The following is a 21,618-nucleotide window of genomic DNA, read 5'->3' on the forward strand; positions in this document are numbered from 1 at the left end:
TGCAGGCTAAAATAGTTTTTAAAACATACCCATCTAAAAGAAATACTTCAACCGTGGTGTCATCCTTCAGATTTAGTTAGACCCATTGATGAAGATCACAAATCTCAATCTGGCCATCTTTTGCTTGCATAAAATCTGTAAATAATACGGAAAAAAAGAAGAAAAAAAAACAGAATTATTCATTGCACATATAAACATGTATGCTTTGTGTGTCTGTCTGTTTGTGTGTGCGTGTGTGTGTGTGTGTGTGTGTGTGTGTGTGTGTGTGTTTATGTAAAGTATATTCATTAATCATAACACAAAAATCAGTAAATAAAATTACTACATCTAATTCTATTTTTAAAATGTTTTTTATTTCTTTAATATATTGTTTACAGACATTTTTTTTTAGGATTGAGAAGTAGTACTTTGGACCGTGATTGTTAGCAGCCTGATTTTACAAACTGCTAATTTGTAGACGGTCCCTTAAAAAGCGATGACGTCACAGTCTTCCATAGAGTTAAGCGTGTTTTTCTACTCCTTTAAAACACCGAGTTTTACAGAAAATTGTGGTGTACATTTTGCTCATAATCGCCTGCAACGGTAAATAATAGAATTTGAAATTTTTACTTGCTGATTAACAAACTTATTGAACGCAGAGATCAGAATGTGCGAATATAAAACCAACTTTACCTCTTTGTTGTTTTGAACTGCATAAAGTTCCGATATTGATTCAGGGTTTAGAAAAGATTTGATTCTGCATTTTTGGCAGAAGCCGAAAAACAATCTTTCTTTACATGCATACAAGGCCACGTTGGTCTTTCAGAAAGAAGTTCAGGTAAATGCAGAGTTAATGCAGAGCCCGCACTGTTGCCAACTTTTCACGTCTCTTCTTCTTCTTCTTCTTCTTCTTGTGTGTTTTATGGCGGTTGGCAACCAGCTTTTGGTGCATCTGTGGATCCGGAGTTAACTAACCCATGTATTATAGTTAAACATAGCCCCACCAAAACAAAAAACACAATTAAAAAAAAAAACACCATTTTCCTATACATATGAATAAATTACTAAATAAATTCCAACTTACTAATGTCCCAAACTTTTGATATTTCCTTCTCTATAATACCTCTATATGATATAGATAACTATTCATCTAAATACTAAATTCTATTACTCAACCCTGTGTCTTTCAAATAGTTATAAACATATCTAAAACATACATCACCCGTGCTCAACTTTCGTATGTTCTTTATGTTGGGTTCCACTTGTTTTTCCTGTAACTGTGTGAATAATATATTTGTTTCTGTCTGATATATTGGGCAGTGCATTAATACATGTTCTACAGTTTCCTGGTTGTTACATTCACACATCCCATCTGCATGTTTGTTGATCAAATGTAATGTGCTATTGAGTGATGTGTGATTAAATCTCATTCTTGAGAACGTTCGAGGTTACTAAAGTAACCCTTCGTTCCCCGAGGAGGGGAACGGAAGCACTATAAGTGGATTTGATTGTTAAAATCCACGTATGGGAGGTTCGGTTCAGAAGCTACTCGTCTGAAAGAGTATTGAACGGGCCAATTAAGCATGAATTGGCAGCGCAAGCCTGCGCAGGTGAGCGGCATAAGCAATCAACTGAGTATATAAGCTCACCTGGCGCCAGCAGACGCTATCCTTTTTAAGCTGAAGAGACTTTTAACAGCTAAGGGACAGTCATTATGGCGACGGAGTATAGTGCTTCCGTTCCCCTCCTCGGGGAACGAAGGGTTACTTTAGTAACCTCGAACGTTCCCCTTCGGGGGGAACTCCAGCACTATAAGTGGATTTGATTGTTAAAATCCACGTATGGGAGCCCATTGAAAGCGCCATAATGACTGCACCTTACCAACACCCCCGATGAGGAGATAGTCAAGCAAGCGTGACGCACCCACATCATGGGGGGCGCGGTCCTCCAACGTGTCCCTGGCCCTAATTTATCCTACTTCAACAGAAGTTTTACGGATTTAGATATATTTTTTGGGAAGTCGTGAGCATCTAGATAATTCTAGGAAAATACGACAGTACGTTGGGAAGCGTGCAATCCCGATAGGGAGGACGCTGCGGAGGCCATCCGTTACCCAAGGGGGGATAGATGGCAGAATTTACATATGGACTAGCCCTAAAAAGGGGGAGTACGCATAGCAAAAGAGTGGTTAGCGGGGAGGGAAGACACGGGTCCGCCCAGGGGGGGGGGGACTTAACCGTGGCGGAATAAGCATATGGGATCGCCTAGTGGGGATCACGCATAGCAGGCACCTTTACCCAAAACCCGGGCTGACCAGCGGGCAGACCTACAACGTAGTGGGCCAGCAAGTGACTCCTCCGCTGAGTCAGTGCTGGGGGCCACGGAGGAATCTGCAGGGCTCACCTGACGGGGAACTTTACTGACAGATAAAAAGGCGCACGTATCTCCGTGTTAGGGAAAATGGCGCAGCAAGCGTGTTTCAACACCCTACCGAATTGTTTCCTCAATCACCAAGGGTTACCTAATACCCTTGAGGAAACCGGCTCCACTCGCAGATTGTAAAACCTTGCAAATGTGTTGGGTGTCACCCAGCCCGCAGCTCTACAGATGTCTGTTAGAGGGGCACCGCGTGCGCGCGCTCGAGAGGATGCGAAGCTCCGAGTGGAGTGCGCACGCGCTCTCGGGGGACGCGGCTCATCTCGGCTCTGATAGTGAAAGAAAGGCATCCACAATCTAGTGGGAACTTATTTCGGTACGGCACTTCCCTGCTGCCGACCGCTATAACAGACGAAGAGCTGCTCAGATGATCTAAACTCTGAGTGCGGTCCGGATAATACGCAAAACGCGAACTGGACAATAAAGAAGGGCTGGGTCTGCCTCCTCCGAGGGCAGCGCTTGCAGGCTCACTACCTTGTATTAAAACGGAGTGGTAGGAACCTTGGGCACATATCGCGGGCGGGGTCTCAGGACGTGAGAGAAGCCAGCCCAATTACAGGCACGAGTCACTGACCGAAAAATGCCTCTGGGTCCCCGACCCTCTAATCGATATCAACGCGACCAGCAGAGCTGTCTTCAGGGACAGAAATATACTGAGTCGAGGATCGAAGGGATCTGACGCGGCTTGCGTAGCGAGGGCGAGATCCTAAGAGGGCATGAGAGGGGGCGGATTAATTCGCTTAACGCCCCTGAGGAACCGGATGATGAGGTTATGCGTTCCCACGGTGCTGCCAGCCACCGCGTTATGAGAGCGGAGATGGCAGCCACGTAACCTTGAGTGTGGAGGGCGACAGCCTGCTCTCCAACTTCTCTCGGCGTAAAGAAAGCACAACGCTGATCTGGCAAATTACGGGGGTCTTCTCTGCGAGAGACACACCATTCAGTGAATAGACTCCACGTCAGGGCATAGGCGCGCTCGGGGAGGGGGCTCTAGCCCGAGTGACGGTATTAGCCACCGCAATCGGAGGTTACCTAAGTCTTCCTCGCGTCTAAAAATCTCCAAAAGATCGGCGAGGATGCCAGGTGGTGCCCTGTCCCTGAGAGAGTAGGTGCTCTCTCGAAGGGACTGCCAGGGGAGGGCTATCGCGAGGGAGAGCTCTGACATCCAGGTCCGGTTGAGCCAGAGGAGCGCAACCAGCAACCTGTTCCTCGTCCTCCCTGACCTTGCACAGTAACTGCGCGAGCAGGCTCACTGGGGGAAACGCGTATTTGCGCGTGCCCCGAGGCCAGCTGTAAGCCAGTGCATCCGTGCCGAGAGCACTCGGTCAGGGAAAGAACAACTGGCAATGAGCGATCTCGGGGGAAGCAACAGATCGATCTGGGCTTCCCCGAATCGCGCCCATTTCAGCTGAACAGACTCGGGGTGGAGTCTCCATTCTCCAGGACGCAAGGCTGCCGCGAGAGCGCATCGGCTGCACGATTTCAGCCGCGGATGACTCCAGAGGTGCAGACGGCGGGCGAGCTGAGACATGCGGCAAGAGCGCATACCCCCTATACGGCTGATATACGACACCGCCGCCGTACTGTCCGTCCTGACCAGCACGTGTTGCCGCTCCAGCACCGGAAAAAAACGGTGGAGAGCGAGGAACACTGCCAACAGCTCCAGGCGATATGCCAATGCAACTGGGTACCTTTCCACAGGTCCGCAGCCGCATGCCCGCAACGCACAGCCCCCCAGCCCGTGTTGGAAGCGTCTGCTGAAACTACAACAAGACTGGACGCCTGTTCTAGAGACACCCAGGCCTGTAGGAACGAGGGGTCGCTCCAAGGGCTGAGGGCGCGGCGACACAGCGCAGTAACAGAGACTCGGTGTGCGCGCGCGTGCCATGCGCGTCTGGGGACTCGATCGTGATCAGCCAGTGCTGAAGTGGTCTCATATAGAATAATCCGAGCGGCATGAAGCGGCTGCGGATGCCATATGCCCCAGGAGCCTCTAAAATAGTTTTAGTGGGACCACTATTTTACTGTCGAGCTCTCTCAGACAGTACAGCATCAGCTGAGCGCGCTCTCCGGAGAGGCGCGCTGCCATGGTGACCGAGTCCAACTCCAGCCCGAGAGAAGAGATCCTCTGCACGGGGGCGAGTTTGCTCTTTTCTCGGTTGACCTGAAACCCCCACTGGTGGAAGTGCCAGAGCACTTTGTCTCTGTGCATAAACAATTGCTCCGAGAGAGGGCAAATCAGCCAGTCGTAAAGAAATCGAGTATGCAGATGCCCGCGAGCCGAAGGGGCGCTGAGGCACCCTCCGCGGGCTTGGTGAGGACCCGCGGAGACAGAGAGAGCCCGAAGGGAAGGGCTTTGTATTGCCAAGCTCGACCTTCAAACGCAAACCGCAGGAACTGTCGGTGGCTAGGAAGAGTGGAGACATGGAAATACGCGTCCATCAGGTCTAATGCTGCAGACCAACCCAGAGGACGAACGCACCGGAGGATGCGCTTCTGCGTGAGCATTCTGAACGGCAGCTTGTGCAGGCAGCGGTTCAAAACGCGCAGATCTAGGATTGGCCGTGACCCACCGCTCTTTTTGGGCACGATGAAGTGTGGGCTGTAAAACCCGCTCTCCATCTCGGCTGGAGGGAGCGGCTCGATTGCATCCTTCGCCAGGAGGACAGCAATCTTCTCTCGCAAGACAGGGGCGGACAGGGGGCTGACCCTGGTGAATACACACCCGCGACTTGGGGGGCCGTTTCGCGAACTGAATCGCATAGCCGAGTCTGATTGTGCGTATGAGCCACCGCGAAGAGCTGGCCTGCGCTAACCAGGCAGGCAGAGCTCCCGCTAATGGACTCATCGCTACAATCGCTGACGTACCAGCAGTGGGGCAGCGCGGAGTGGGTGTGCTGATCCGGGAAGCTCGCGGGTCCCACGGAAAAGCTGGAGGTGAGATATTTGCTCACTCCGAACCCGAGCTCCGGAGGGGAGGCTCGAGGGGTGGGAGAAAGGAGACCGTCCTCCCAGCGCTCGTGAGCCACTGGCGAAACGCACCGAATCTGCAAGCTAGAAAGCATAGCGTCCCAGACTGGCAGATTTCGGGCTGTCACATCTGGGGAAGTGAAAAATGCCCTTTCATAATGTTTTCATGGCAGTAAAAAGTGCCGTTGGAAATGGGGCCCCGCCCTCCAGCGGGGAAAGAGCAAGTTCCCTCTTCTCCAGATGGCCTGTCCCAGGGGCGCTTCGCGGTCCGTTGCCGGACTTAGCGGCGTTCTGGGCAGGGGGGCTGCCTGCTTCCGAGGTGCCCGACGCGCTCGCTTCGCCGGAGGCGAGTGCGGGGGCGGAGCAGCTCTCGTAGGCGGGCGCCTTCGGCGAGGAGCAGGTATGAATGGCACGGCGGGTGGAGCGGGCTACGGACCGCCGATAAGACATCACCCACCAACTGCTCTCTCACCGCCTTGAATTCCTGGGTGAATTCACAGACAGTGTCGCCGAACCTGGCTGGGGATATGGGGAAGTCAAGAAAGCGGACTTTGTCGACTTTGCGCATATCAGCCAGGGGTGGCGCTCCTGGACCACTAATGTGGACATCGTCCTCCCCAACGCACACGCAGCGGACTCAGTAGTCCGAAGAGCTAAGTCGGCGGCGGTGCGAAGCTCGTAAGCCTGGGTTGGACCCACCCTCGTGCAGCTCGGCCAGCGCCTGCGCTTGGTAGCGCTGGTAGGTGGCTATCGCATGCAAGGCGGAAGCAGCCTGGCCCGCAGCTATGTAAGCTCTAGCTCCGAGGGAGGTAGATAACTTACAGGCTTTGGATGGGAGACGAGGCGGACCCCGCCAAGAAGAGGCGCCGCGCGGATTTACCGCCATCGCGCACTCAACCTGAGGAATCGCCACATACCCCCTGGCTGTTTCACCGTCAAGAGTGGTTAGGGTGGAGGGACACGCAGCACGAGCAGAAAAAAGTGCTTTACAAGACCGCGTGAGCCTACTGTGCACCTCCGGGAAGAAGGGAACGCCCCTCTAGTCGGTCCGGCCGCGGAGCTGGGGGATAAACCATCTCCAACCCACGGCCGAAGCAGCCCGGGAAAGCACGGCTAACATGTCCGTTTCAGGATCCGTAGTGACAGCGCTCACCAGCCCGAAGGGGGCGAGCGGGTCTGGATCATCATCGGACAATGAAAGCCCACCCTCCGATGCCGCGGTGGACATCTGGTCTCCGGTGTCATCGGGCGTAAGGGCTACCATCTGTTAGATGGATCGCTTCCCCCGCCCGAAGCTTGGATGGAGCGCTTAGAGGAGCAGGAGGTCCGCGGGCCCGTGGGCGACGGATTATCTCTCGCTGAAACCCTCAGATCTGCCCGAGTGCCCGCTGCAGAGCAGGGGACAACTGGGGTGGTTCGCCCTTTTGCAAAGGCTAACCGCGATCTTGCGCAACAGTCATGGCATCGCAATGACGACATGAACTGCCCGCGAGCAGCGCATTAACATGCTGGACCCCCAGACATGTAACGCAGTGCCCGCGCCCATCATCCGAGGACAGGAAACCACCGCATCCAGAAACGCACAGTCGGAGCGCCGTCCTGAAAAGGACGTGCTGCACGACTGTGTTGCTCTTTCTGTGAAGTTTGCAACTTTATACGCACCGCTCTGGAGGACCGGACCCAAAGAACGCCAGGCAAGGGAGAAACCCAGCTCGACTGTCTGCCGCTGCGTGTACACACTCTGGACCGGGAGAATGCTCTCGTTCGCTCAGAACCGCTGGTCACAGCAGGAGGAACCCTCATCGACTCGATCAGAAAGTCTCTGAAGCGAAAAATGATAGCGTCTGCTGGCGCCAGGTGAGCTTATATACTCAGTTGATTGCTTATGCCGCTCACCTGCGCAGGCTTGCGCTGCCAATTCATTCTTAATTGGCCCGTTCAATACTCCTTCAGACGAGTAGCTTCTGAACCGAACCTCCCATACGTGGATTTTAACAATCAAATCCACTTATAGTGCTGGAGTTCCCCCCGAAGGGGTACTTGTCTTCTTCCTGTTTGTTTTTCCTTGTTTCCCTACCTTTCCCAACTATGTTCTGTATGGTGTAATATTGACGTCCTGTACTCCCATTATTCCATATATGTTGCCATTTTCCTAATATTTTGGTTTTAACTATACTTTTGATTTCTGACTTGCTGTATTTGATGTCCATGTCTATCATAGTTTGCTGTGCTGCTTGTTTAGCCAACTTGTCTGCCATCTCATTTCCACTAACCCCTATGTGCGCTGGTACCCACAATAATGAAATGATAACTCCTGATTTAATGATATTATTTCCCAACTGTACTATTTCATATATTATGTCCTGCCGTGATTCTGATACTACATTTTTTATACTCATGAGTGCTGAACTTGAATCAGACGCAATGACTGCTTTAATTGGTTTATTGTCCTCTACCCACTTTAGACCCAACCATATCGCTACCAATTCTGCTGTATAAACTGCTAAATTATTATTAATTCTTTTTGTAACTTCAATTTTTAACTTTGGAATACTGAATGACACTCCTACCCTTTGTCCAATTCTTGATGCATCTGTGTATATTTCAGTTGTTTCATTGTATTTTTCCCTTATATAATTTTCCACTTGTTTACTGTCAATCTCATTTTCTTGTTTTTCTTTCATTAATTCAAAATCAACTTCCAAATCATCAAGCAGCCATGTGGGAGCTACTGGAAATACTATAGTGGGCAAAATTTTTAGTGTATCTTTTTCCATATCATTTATTTTTTATTGTATTGTCCATCCATAACCTTTAATGCCCCGTTTCTCTCGTTCTTGGCATTGCATCAGAACTGTCTGTGATATGTGATTGTCATTATGGCCTTTCACATGTGTGTTCCATGTGAGTCTCCTATCAAACCACAATCCTAGATATTTAAAAGATTCAACATTCTCCAAATCTTTACCTCCCAATTTCAATTTTAAATCCTCTCTTATTTTCTTTTTGGTAAATAACATGGCTTTAGTTTTTTCTTGAGATATTCTAAATCCCCACTTTTCACGTCTCTCTATCCGCGCTTTACATGTGTGCGCGAATGACGTATCTGTCTGCTTAAAGAGGCTGCGCAAAAGTTTAAACTTAAATTCATTAACAGACAGTTTGAGATTCTCTCATTCATTCATTCATTCATTCATTTTCTTTTCGGCTTAGTCCCTTAATTAATCCAGGGTCGCCACAGCGGAATGAACCGCCAAATTATCCAGCACATGTTTTAAGCAGCGGATTCCCTTCCAGCTGCAACCCATCTCTGGGAACAGTTTGTGATACCTGTTGTAATTTAGTTATTTTTCGGTCTGACAATATTTAATTGGAGGAACATTTTTTTATTCCTTATCTACAATATAAAATACATACAAATACATTTAGATACTTTTATCCTTACTATTTTAATGTGAAGAGCCATTCAACCAGCATAACAAAAAAGTTTCTGAAGACAATCACCTACTGCACCTGTAATGAAGCACGTTATTTTAGAAGTAAGTTATAACGTATACATTTAAAGTAACCCTTTAAAGAATATAATAAACACACACAGACAAACCCCTTTGAAAACCCTCTGCTAAAGTGGCATATAATGTATTTCCAAGAACACAAGCTTCAAGTAGGCCTAGTCATAAAAATGACAAAAATGTGCTATTTGTTCATTCATTCATTCACTTAGTCCCTTTATTAATTCGGGGTCGCCACAGCGGAATGAACCGCCAACTTATCCAGCAAGTTTTTATGCAGCGGATGCCCTTCCAGCCGCAACCCATCTCTGGGAAACATCCACACACACTCATTCACACTCATACACTACAGACAATTTAGTCTACCCAATTCACCTGTACTGCATGTCTTTGGACAGTGGGGGAAACCGGAGCACCCGGAGGAAACCCACGCAAACGCAAGGTTGATTCTTTGTTAGGCTAATATATTTTGTTTTCTACCATTAGTGACTGCAATTAGTTAACACATGAAATTTACTATATTAATTTATATTGTATGTATGTATCAATATTACATTTATATATTATTAATATTTTCTGCTTAATTTCTTATTTATTTATATTTTTAACAAATAAAGCTGTTGTACTGCACACAATAGTTTAACTGTTTTATACTTTTTGGACCAGAAAATCATACACTGTAACAATTAGACCTTTCAGGATAGTTCAGATGTGATGCAGTTTCAAATATAGCTTTAAATATATCATTTAAAAAGTTTTTCTTTAAATTGTATTTTCTCAGAATCTGAAATGAAGCAAATTTCGACATGCCCTATCTCAATCAATATTAAAAGTGAATCCTGTGGGACATCGAACAAAATAGCTTAATAAACGAGTACACCCAAAGTTTAAAAAAATAAATATTAAATACAAATAAAAAAAGAGAGAAAAAACCAAGAGAAGCAAAAAACTTTTTTTTAAAAACTTAGTTGAAATTGTGTTGGTTGTATTTTATTTATTTATTTATTTATTTTGCAATATTTTGCTTGAATTTAATTGTATTCTTTCAATTTCCTAATATGTTTGGTGGTTTTAATTTAACAATTAACATTTTGATTTTCATTAACTAAAGTTAACAAAGGTGAATATAATGAAGTTGTTTGTCTGAGTTAATGCATCACAACAACCTGACTGGAAAGTGTTGCTAAATGCTGTATAAAAGTTTTCATATTGACACATTTTTTACAGTCAATTTATGATTGTGCTGTTTTGAAACTTTTTACACTTGAGACACATTCTCCTACTGTATTTTACATTTGACTGGGGTGAAATATTAACCACACCCTTGTTTTCCCAGCAAATATTTACAACACACACAACAGTAGTGTAACTGACAGCCTATAATAAAGATGACACTCAACTCACATTTAGAATTACAGCTATAACAGGAGAAATGAATGCTCATCTTTTATTCACAGTGAAGATGCTGTGCATTGCCAGACTGTGTATTGCAGTTTGTGGGGTTGATTTAGGGACCTGTATCCTTCAAGGTGACGCTCAGCCACCTGCACTTTCTGAGGATGGAGACTTTATTGTTGGAGGGGCTTTTACTATTCATTACTATGTGAGGACAGAAAAGTACACCTATACTAGGAGGCCACAACCATTAGAGTGCAGTGGCAGGTTAGAGTTTCAATAATAATAATAATAATAATAATAATAATAATAAACAATGCTTTAAATTCAAACAAGCCTTAATAGACAGCTGATATATGTGTACTTCAACAGCATGGACTTCAGAGAGCTGCGCTTTGCTCGTGCTTTGCAGTTCGCCATCCAAGAGATCAACAACAGCTCAGATCTTCTACCGGGCATCTTTTTAGGGTACCACATATATGACTCCTGTGGCTCTGTGCCAATGGCAATCAAGGTAGCGTTACAGCTTGCTAACGGACTAGATCCTAAATATAACGACACCGACTCCTGTGCAAAATCTGCCGCAGTTCTCGCACTAGTTGGAGATTCTGCTTCCACCCCGGCTATAAGCATTTCAAGAATATTCGGTCCTTTTGAAATTCCACAGGTGCTTGCTGAGTATATAAAAAGTATATAACAAAACCAAAAAGAACACTAACAACTGATGATAATTACATATGACCTGTCATGTTTTTACATATAGGTGAGTCATTACGCAACATGCGCGTGTCTCAGTGACAAGCGACAGCACCCTACTTTCTTCAGGACCATCCCCAGTGATCACCATCAAGCCGCCGCACTGGCGCGGATGGTCAAGCGCTTCGGGTGGACGTGGATAGGGGCTGTGCGCAGTGATTCAGACTACGGGAACAATGGCATGGCATCATTCCTGAAAGCTGCGGAGAAAGAGGGAATTTGTGTGGAATATTCTGAAGCCTACTACAGGACCTACCCGCTCAGTAAACTGAAAAGGGTTGCGGATGTCATTCGCAGATCAACGGCTCGTGTTATCGTTGCTTTTGTGGCCGCAGGTGATATGAGATTTCTCCTAGAAGAACTGAGCAAAGAGCCACTCCCTCCAATGCAGTGGATTGGGAGTGAAGCTTGGGTTTCAGACCCACAGATGCTGCGGTTTAATTTAAGTATAGGAACGATGGGCGTTGCGGTCCCGCGATCTCTTATCCCGGGTTTTCGTAAATTTCTACTTGACCTGTCCCCATACAAGGTGTTAAAATTTCCCTTGCTGACAGAATTCTGGGAAAGCTCATTTAGTTGTAGTCTACAACAGCAGACAGATCCTTCCACTGGCATGCCCGCATGTGATGGCACAGAGGACCTTGGCAGGTTAAAGAACCCGTACACAGACACGTCCCAGTTGCGCGTCTCTAACATGGTGTACAAAGCAACATACGCTATAGCTCATGCACTCCATGGCATTGTCTGCAACGAAACACAGTGCAGCAAAAACATTAAAGTTAAGCCCCGACAGGTATGCTATAACAAGAATAATCAAACCCAAATACAACTCACAAATATAGCCTACGTGTTTGTGTGTGTGAGTGTATTTTTTTCTTTTTCTTCTGGAGAGGGGCTGTTTTAAATTGGCTGGAATAAATGCAGATTCATTTATTATTTTTATTTTTTATTTTTTTGTAATTCTAATGTCAATATTATTAGCCTAGTTACAGAACAAACCACTGTTATTCAATAGCTTGTTTAATTAACCGAGTTTGCATTTAACATTCTTCTTCTAACATTCACACTTTAAAGGGATAGTTCGTCTAAAAGTTCTGTCATCAATTACTCACCCCTTACTTGTTCAAACCTGTTTCAAACCTTCACCTATATATAGCAACAAAATAATATTAAAACAGGCTACAATATTTATTTGTGTGTGAAGGTCTACTTAATTCATATTTAACCCCACACATTATGTTTGTCATGCAGGTTTTTGATCAACTCAAGCAAGTGAATTTTTCTAAAAATAATTATTCTGTTTCGTTTGATGCTAATGGAGACCCTGTGGCCGTGTATGAACTTGTGAACTGGCAGCTTCAAGGAGATGGTTCAATTGATTTTGTGACAGTGGGCAAATATGATGCGTCCCAGCCTGAAGGCCAAGAATTCAGCCTGAACAAAGCTATCATTTGGTATGATGGCAGTGAAAAGGTATTTCATGTGTTGTTATAGTCTATTTTATTTTTTTTCAGGGATGTTAGGCTGTAACCTGGAAAATTATTACTGATGTTATATCATTATTTTAATGATGAGAGGAACAATACAATCATTAATAAATTGGTTCAGACTCTGATGTTATGTGCATCCGTCACCTGCAGGTGCCTGTGTCTGTGTGCAGTGAAAACTGTCCACCGGGTACTCGGAAGGCTGTAAAAAAAGGAAGACCTGTTTGCTGTTACGACTGCATTCCATGCGGAGAAGGAGAAATCAGCAATAAGACAGGTAAGCTGCTTGTCTAAACACTCTAGTGAGTAACATCTTAATATTAGTATTTTTATTACTGCTTGAATACATTTACCAACGATTTGTTAAACACCTTATTTTAAGTGTCTAATCATAGTCTGTAAACACATGCCATCTGCTAGTCATTAGAGTGTTTGTAGACTCAGGGGTGGATTAAGTGAATTCCAGCCATGGGGCCCAAAGATTCAAAAAAATGTAATTAATGTTTTTAAAATTATTATTTTGCTGTTTCTTTTCTTATCATTCAATCTGCTTTTCTACATTTTATATTCATGCAAAATAATAATATGTAAAGTACCTTGTCAAACATTTTAAACGATTTGTTTTCTTATTTCTAAAAAATAATAAATGAAATATTTTAGTCCCTTTATTAATCTGTGGTCACCACAGGGCATTTAAAAAAATTGTAATCCATTTTTATAATAAAGATTTCTTTTCAAGAAATTCTTCATTATAATGAAGGTTTTTGCATGAATTTAATTTTCAAATATTTGTTTTATATAGAACAAACTATTATGGTATGGCAGTTTGATTATCTCTGTTTTGTTCTTGTGGTTCATGAATTGCTGTTATGCAGTGGTATATTAATCTTCTAGATTCTCCAGACTGTGATAAATGTCCACCTGATTACTGGCCCAGTACTGAGAAGGACAAGTGTCTTCCTAAACCAGTGGAGTTTCTGTCTTGGGATGAGATCCTTGGGATTATCCTAGCTGTTCTCTCTGTTTCTGGCTCATTACTGGCTTTAAGCATGGCTTTAGTGTTTTATAAAAACAGGGCTTCTCCAATAGTGAGAGCCAACAACTCTGAACTGAGCTTCCTGCTGCTCTTCTCACTGACTCTGTGTTTCCTCTGTTCACTCACTTTCATCGGTCAGCCCACTGAGTGGTCCTGTATGTTGCGTCACACAGCTTTTGGGATCACTTTTGTCCTCTGCATCTCTTGCGTTCTGGGGAAAACAATAGTGGTGTTAATGGCCTTCAAAGCTACACTTCCAGGAAGTAATGTCATGAAATGGTTTGGGCCTCCTCAACAGAGACTCAGCGTTTTTGGTTTCACTCTTGTACAGATTATTATTTGTGTGCTTTGGTTAACAATATCTCCACCGTTTCCGTACAAAAATATGCAGCACTACAAAGACAAGATCATTCTAGAATGCAGTTTAGGGTCAGCTGTTGGTTTCTGGGTTGTACTAGGTTATATTGGTCTTTTAGCATCACTTTGCTTTGTTTTAGCTTTTCTGGCTCGGAAGTTGCCTGATAACTTCAATGAGGCTAAATTCATCACCTTTAGTATGCTCATATTCAGTGCTGTTTGGATCACCTTTATCCCAGCTTATGTCAGTTCTCCAGGGAAATTTACTGTGGCTGTAGAGATTTTTGCCATTTTAGCTTCAAGCTTTAGTCTGATTCTTTGTATTTTCGCTCCGAAGTTTTTTATTATTTTATTTAGGCCAGAAGAAAACACCAAAAAACATTTAATGGGTAAAGTACAAAGCAAATCTTACTGATGTACTCACAACACCTTGCATAATATATCACTTATTTCAAGATGTTTTGGTGCCAGCTTTAATCATATACATTTTTTAAAGTTTGTACTAGAGCTGCACAATATATGGTTTTCTCATTGAAATTGCAATGTGCACATTTGCAATATTCACATTACAGGATCTGCTACATCAAGTCTGGATTATATTTAATCAGGAGTCACAGAGGAAAACATGTAATTTTTGGACAAAAATGCAACGTTTAAACCATAAAGTTACCAAAACATCAATCACTTGCAAGTGTGAGCATTTTAAGCCAGTTTAAAGCATTTTTGACTTATATTAGATAATTTGTGCCTGAACACTGCAAGACTCATGGAAGACTCATAGAGACTCACTGTTTATTTTATGCCACTATATTTTTCAATGCTTGTGATACAGTAGGTTCAATATATTTTATGCAGATAGACAGTCCTACAAAATCATCCTAATCAATCTAAACCAATAAAATATTTCCACCCCGAACTCATCCTAGTGAAATGACAGTATACTCAATATCGCAATATGAATCATAGAAAAATAAAAGGTTGATTTTTTTTTTTTACAATATTGTGCGGCCCGAGTTTGTCATTTTATATTTACATGTTGACAGTGTGCATTAATCAAAACTATACAAATTGTATATGTACAATGGAAAACTTTGAAAAATATATGTAATTTGTATATATTGCCATGTATGAAATTTGTCTATGGGTTCTCTGGTTATGTTTTCATGTTGTATAAACTTTTTAAACAAAAAATATATCTTTTGTCAGTTTGCTGTGATGGCTGTGTATAAAGTTTCGCAGCACATTAACATTAATTCAGCACAGAGTGTAATTTGAAATTTGTATCTTGTATTTCTTGCTACTGAATAGTAAGTTTAAAAAAATCTTAAGGTTTTTTTCTTGGTGATTAAAGCAAATGTTCTCATTACATATCACAATGATCTTGTGTTCTGAAACAATGGTTATGTAAATTATATGTATGTATATATATATATATATATATATATATATATATATATATATATATATATATATATAGACACGTGCAACTTTACTCTAATCCTCTAAGCTTAGTAGCTTACAAAAGGGATCTTATATATATATATATATATATATATATATATATATATATATATATATATATATATATATATATATATATATATATATATATATACACACACAGTTGAAGTCAGAATTCTTAGCCCCCCTGAATTATTAGTGCCCCTGTTTACTTTTTCCCCAATTTCTGTTTAATGGAGGGAAGATTGTTTCAGCACATTTCTAAGCATAATAGTTTTAAAAACCTATTTCTAGTAACTGATTTATTTTATCTTTGCCATGATGACAGTAAATAATATTTTACTTGATATTTTTCAAGACACTTCTATACAGCTTAAAGTGACATTTAAAGGCTTAATTAGGTTAATAAAGTGAACTAGGCAGGTTAGGGTAATTAGGCAAGTTATTCTATAAAGATGGTTTGTTTTGTAGACTAGCTTAAAGGGGCTAATCATTTTGTCCCAAAAATAGTTAAAAAAAATTAAAAACTGCTTTTATTCTAGCCAAAATAAAGCAAATAAATAAAATTTCCAGAAGAAAAAATATTATCAGACATACTGTGAAAATTTCCTTGCTCTGTCAAACATCATTTGGGAAATATTTAAAACAGAAAAAAAAAAAATCAAAAGGGGGCTAATAATTCTGACTTCAACTGTATATATACAGTTATTTATACATATATATATATATATATATATATATATATATATATATATATATATATATATATATATATATATATATATATATATATATCAGAATTAATAAACCCCCTTTGAGTTTTTTTTCTTTTTTAAATATTTCCCAAATTATGTTTAACAGAACAAGGAAATTGTCTGATAATATTTTTACTTCTGGATAAAGTCTTCCTTGTTTTATTTTAGCAAGAATAAAAACAGTTTTAAACAAAAAAATAAAGTCAAAATTATTAGCCCCTTTAAGCTATATCGCAATAACCAATATATACTATCATAAATTGTTAAAAAAAAAAAACTCACCGAAGAAGGCTTAAAGACAGAGAAGAATCTGATTCTGATATCATCTTTCACTACTGTATTGTTGTTAAATAGCAAAAATATTTTACAAGTAACTTTTATTCTAAATCTTGGACCTTATTAAGAAAGAAAATACCTGATAAAAAGGTTTAAAGCACCAAAAGTTAGTTTTAAAGCGTATAAAAGTTTATTATAATACTAATTTGTTGCTATTCATAGATTTTTTAAAATGAGCTTTTTACAAGAGAGGCTAGAAAACCAGGAGGCTACACTATATTTATTATTACGTTTCAATTTTTTCTATTCAAGTGGCAAATTCTGGCTTAGTAAAGTTGAATGTGCGGGCAAGTTTGTTATTTTCCAATAAAATGACACAGGCTACTTAGTTGTAATAGTTTTTGAGATAAAAAAAAAAAAAAAACTTTTACCAGGCTGGCTACGGGCCTATATTCATTAAGAAAAAAAAGGCTTGCATAATCTAATGAAGCTGTTTCATTAGTTCAGTTTTAAGCTATAGTATCTAACTTCAATCCCACATGCTAAACGCTAAAAAGTAATTATGTTATGGCTGGTGCATTTTAGTACATTTTTTTTTTTTGAGTGTGCCTACATTTGGCAGTGAAAGCAAAACACAGACAGTGGTATCCCTACAGAAATCTGTCAGATGTTCTTATATAAGTTTAAAGTTACAAAAAAAAAATACACTGTATACCACAAATGCGCACACACACACACGTATACAGGTTACAAGGACTCTCCATATGTAATGTATTAATGTTTTTATACAGCAAAAACTGTTTCTAATATTGCTTAAATCCAGGAACCCTGTGGCAGATTTTGAATTTCAAAAGAAACTGGAGAAATTATTATTGTGTTAAAATGAAAATTCACTCTAACTAAAAATTGTCATCATTTACTCAGCCTTCACTTGTTTCAAACATGTTTGGCTTTCTTCTTTTGAACACAAGATAAGCTATTTTAAAGAAAGCTGGAAAACTATAGCCATAGACTTCCATATTATTTGTTTTTGTGTCTACGAAGTCAATGGTTACAGGTTTTCAACTTTTTTCAAAATGTCTTCGTTTGTGTTCAACAGAAGAAAGAAACTTGAGTAAATTGTAGTATTTTTTTTTTCATTTTGGGTAAACTATCTCTTTAATTAAAAAAAATTGTCAGATTAAATAGGCTAGTTTACTTTGTTCTTTAATCAAGTTTTTGCATAGTGCGGATATTAGTTCACCAAATTAATATAACTTTAACTGTGTATTTTGGGCTTCATCTCAGACTGTGAAGCAGGGCCACCCCAAACCTTCAGGGGGCCCTAAGCAGGATTTTATTTGGGGCCCCCTTGGTGCAAACAATATGACAAATTATCATCAATCCTTGATTATTCGCGCACTATAAATTTAAAACACACATTATCGATTTTATTCGCTGTAGATGTGTTGCTTACATTATAAAATGTTTTAAGACAATTCTAAATATTATTCTGCAGAAACAACTTCCTACTGATCCCACTATTTATGACTGCTTGCCACAAATCTAAATAGTTAGACACAAAATATGAATCTGAGCTGACAGAAACAAAAACAGCTGGAAGTAGCCAATAGCATACTTATTATTATTATTCAGTCACAAGACGCTGCCAAACAGTCAAACATAGTGACAATATATTTTTTAAATGGATATAAATGTTAACCCTGAAAAAAATTGTATTGTATTTTGTAGTTCAAATAACTTAAAACATCTATTTAAATGAAATTCAAATTAAACCAAGAAGCATTTTCAGATCTCTTTAGATAAATGTCTTGATAAATGTCTCTTTAGATAAATTTAGATAAATGTCTAGGCGCCAGAGTATGTACAGCGGTCGGAAATAACGTTAAATGGGCATATATTTGTCCCACCCCTAATCCACAACACAACAAACAAAAACAAAAACAAAAGTCACTCAGTCTTTACCAATGACTGTAAAAAATATGGACGACGCGACAGCCCTTTTTCCCATTGAACGCCTTGAGGGCAAAACGCCTGCTTGACGGGCACAAACTGTCGCAAAAGACTGCTGAAATTGGAGCCAGACATGCGCAGAAGGATTGTCTGATGGAGCCAGAGGAGGAGCCGCGAAAATGAGCAGAGTCGAGCTTCCAATCAAACGCTTTATGTAAAATCAACTACGCCCCCCGAACTTCTCAGCATGCGTTTGCTGTCATATCAACACAAATGGATGTAATAACGTTAACAAATATGAGGGTTATATATATTCAATCGCGCCAGCTCCAGGCCGCAGCGCATAACTTACTCGCGGCGTCGCGGGCTGATTCCGGCTCGCATGCGGCAGCGCCTGCTCGCTCGGCCGCCGCATCTGGCTTGATTGACTCGGGCTGGAATTGGGTAGTGAGTCCAGGCATCCGGAGTAGGTCCAGCAGAGGTAACATTAGTCAGTCTGAGCTCTAAGAGATAAGTCTCCGGCAGGCGAGAATCTAGCCGGAACTGTGCTTTGCTATCTGGGTGGCTAGGCGTGTATCAGCAAACTAATAAAGCCCGAAAAAAGCCCTGAACTTAGCGAATAAACAGTGTTCCACCAGGATCATGTATGTCAGAAACTATAGTTTACTGCTGAACTCATTTTGTCATGGTAAAATAACACAGAAATCGAATAATAACATTTCAGTCTACTTCAGTCTCCTGCCGAAGCTCAGACGCCGCGCTTTGAGAAACTGTCAATCACAGCTGTCAATCACGATGACACGCCCAGCATTAAATTACTGCTAAAAACAAACTGTTTACAAAAATGAAGATCTGCACCTATTTCAGCACAATAACCAGTGCCTTAATCGACCAGGGCTGCGTTTCCCAAAAGCATCGTAAGCCTAAGAAGTTCGTAGAAATGATCGTACGACTGATCTTAATATTACGGTCTGTTTCCCAAAAGCATCGTAACTTAAGTAGCACTTGAAAATCTTCGTGGATCTACGAGTGCTCTGGAGTAATCGTAAAGCCTTAAGTGCATCGTAAGGAGACAGAGTTATGAGGGCACCTGCTGGACAACCGGCAAATTGCACCTACAATTTACTTCTCTTCAAAGTCATTATTCATTTTATTTGTACGTATATCTCTATTCATTTATATTTTCTACACATTACACAATTCAATATACAAATAATAATAATTAATAATTAGGCTAAACTTTTCAAAAATAAATGTAAGAGCTTATTTATTTATTTATTTATTTACTTATTTATTTATTTTGATGTGAGATAAGCAATTTTTGATAAAGAAATTGATAAATAATTCTACTTAATTAAGGTTTCATATAAATATCGAAAATGATGCTGATGTCATTTCCGGCAAGGACTGTTAGAATTAGTTTTATGCGAGATTGGAGCAAGACAGTGTTTTTACAGTACGACATTTCCAGTTAATTTATGTTTTTAAACTGGCTCAAAAATATTTTTTTTTATGTTATTCGAGTTGAATATACATTCACACAAGTAGAAGAAGAATTATATGGATTGCTATAACATGTGCAACAATAACGAGCCATTCTATAGCGTGACATTTCAGCACTTAACAAACGGATAGCAACTCCTAAGTTGCACTTAAAGCTGGGCTACGTGCAATTGTGTTAAGTGCATTTTTGGGAAACGCACGTGAAACAATAACGAACGTTCGCAAAATGACTCGTAGAAAACGCTCTTAAGTGCTAAGATCAATCGTTATCGGGAAACGCAGCCCAGAACTATCTTTCGGGACATTTTATTGCAAGTGTAATATTTTTTTTTATTTGGGCTCAAGTCTCCTTCATTAACACGGAGGAGGCGGGCTTTATGACTTGTACTGCAGCCAACCCCCAGGGGGCGATCTAACGGCCGAAACCTTCACTCAAACGTAGGCTTGCGGCACACTTGGTCTTTACATGCACTCTTTGGGGCCCCCTGGTGGCCACGGGGCCCTAAGAAGACGTTTAGTTCGCTTATGCCTTGGGCCGGCTCTGCTGTGAAGAACATGTTCAAGTGTGTTAAGTCCTGTGTTAAGTAACTGATGCACAGCTTTCATTTTTGGTAAATATCATAATGCTCTATTTAAAAAAAAAAAAAGCTGAAATGTCTGTCATATATCAGGTCACATTAACTAAAAAAAATTTCGCATGTCCGTCATTTTTACAGATTTGGCTTTACGATTTTCTTCTAACCTCCTTAGTGACAAAAACACAGTGATTCTAAACAGAAAGCGCCCGTGTTGTACAAGAAACCGACAGCACAGAACCTATCCTTGCTTTTACTATTGATATCGCCATAGCGCACCTGCCAGCAACATTGTAACAATGTTAATCCCTGTTTCGGAAGCCAGTCCATCAACAGCACTTGAAAAAGATGATGAAAGCACTATACAAGAAGTAGCTGAAGCAGGGATCATCCGGTGTTAAACATTAATTAAAGCTCATCTTTATGTCCGAGATATGATATGACTTGGGGGCCAAACCAATTTAAACGGATCCGCCCTAGCAGATATTTAAAAAATGTACACTTTATATTTGAAAATTGTACCAAGCCACTAAAAAGATATTCCCACATATTTAAGTTCTTTGATAACATTTTGTATAAACTGTTTTAAATAACCAAATTAAACACAAACAATAAATAAACTAATCAAAATATTCAAACATAGAGAGAGTGCAAGAGCAAATATGTTCGCTATGTCACTCACCGAATCTAAGTGTAAAATAACGCACAATATAAAAAAATAAATAATTTATCTTTTTTTTTATAACATATGCCTAATAAATTAGGGTAGCATACTAATATTAAAATAAAATATTCACCTTTGCGCCGAATATAACTCCCCATGCAGAGATTAGGCTACACTCTTTGAAGAAATAAAAAAAAAAATTCCAATTAATCTATTTTTTCACATTTTTTTTTATCATTTTCAGTGTTTTTTTTTTTTTTTAAAGAAGCCCGAATTAATAAACAGCGTTTTGAATTATCTATTAACTTTAAATGTTATGTCGTTTATTTTTTTCTGTTTTGAGTTGAATAGAGAATACCAAACAACTTGTATTTTGGTGCCTACAGTAACACACGCACGCACGCTCTCTCTCTCTCTCTCTCTCTCTCTCACGCACACACACACACACACACACACACACACACACACACACACACACACACACACACATATATATATATATA

The 21,618-nt window shown here is 41.0% G+C and overlaps 1 protein-coding gene and 1 long non-coding RNA gene across 2 annotated transcripts in view; one reads left to right on the forward strand and one right to left on the reverse strand.

The window, feature by feature from the left end:
- LOC141378718 (uncharacterized) overlaps positions 1-21,618 on the reverse strand; it is a 41,715-nt gene that overhangs the window by 9,815 nt on the left and 10,282 nt on the right. The window contains exons 2-3 of the long non-coding RNA XR_012393959.1: positions 13,698-13,782; positions 30-135 (exon numbers count right to left, since the gene is read on the reverse strand). This is a non-coding gene — a long non-coding RNA (uncharacterized lncRNA). The remainder of the gene's footprint in view (positions 1-29; positions 136-13,697; positions 13,783-21,618) is intronic.
- olfck2 (olfactory receptor C family, k2) lies at positions 10,269-15,306 on the forward strand. Its single transcript, XM_001334531.6, has 6 exons — positions 10,269-10,559; positions 10,665-10,959; positions 11,056-11,841; positions 12,300-12,521; positions 12,689-12,812; positions 13,430-15,306. Exons 1-6 carry the CDS (start codon positions 10,330-10,332, stop codon positions 14,341-14,343), a joined length of 2,571 nt encoding a protein of 856 aa, XP_001334567.4. The 5' UTR covers positions 10,269-10,329; the 3' UTR covers positions 14,344-15,306.

The sequence above is a fragment of the Danio rerio genome, chromosome 18 (genome assembly GCF_049306965.1).
Source record: "Danio rerio strain Tuebingen ecotype United States chromosome 18, GRCz12tu, whole genome shotgun sequence".
Classification (NCBI taxonomy): Eukaryota; Metazoa; Chordata; class Actinopteri; order Cypriniformes; family Danionidae; genus Danio; species Danio rerio.